The sequence below is a fragment of the Eimeria tenella genome, genomic scaffold (assembly GCF_000499545.2).
Source record: "Eimeria tenella Houghton genomic scaffold, Eth_scaff2131, whole genome shotgun sequence".
In the NCBI taxonomy this organism is placed as follows: Eukaryota; Apicomplexa; class Conoidasida; order Eucoccidiorida; family Eimeriidae; genus Eimeria; species Eimeria tenella.
The window spans coordinates 598-904 of NW_013541980.1; the positions used below are offsets into that span (position 1 = coordinate 598).

General features: G+C 55.0%; 1 protein-coding gene across 1 annotated transcript in view; it reads right to left on the bottom strand.

Annotated features, from left to right (window-relative positions):
- Positions 1-239: 239 nt before the first annotated feature.
- ETH_00036760 (uncharacterized protein) overlaps positions 240-307 on the bottom strand; it is a gene marked incomplete at both ends in the record, with an annotated part of 615 nt that continues 547 nt past the window's right edge. The window contains one exon of the mRNA XM_013374565.1: positions 240-305. Within this exon, the coding sequence (XP_013230019.1) occupies positions 240-305 (66 nt within the window). The remainder of the gene's footprint in view (positions 306-307) is intronic.

Below are 307 nucleotides of genomic sequence, written 5' to 3' on the forward strand. Positions count from 1 at the left end.
GCTGCTGCTCGTTCAAGAAACTTCGGATCTCTTTTTAGTCTCCGGTCCAGCAGCGCCCCCATCGGCAGCAGCCCCTTAAACCAGGCTTCCTTCAGCGCCATGTCTAGCTCTGCAGCAGCAGCAGCAGCAGTACAGCAGCAGCAGATGTGCAGCAGCAGTAGCAGCAGCAGTATACTCTCAGCAGCAGCAGCAGCAGCGTGTTCACCATCACCGCCATCAACTTCATCCTCACAGCAGCATTAGACCACCACCACAATCACCATCATCAGCAGCATAACCACCAGCACCACAAGCAATAGCAGTAGCA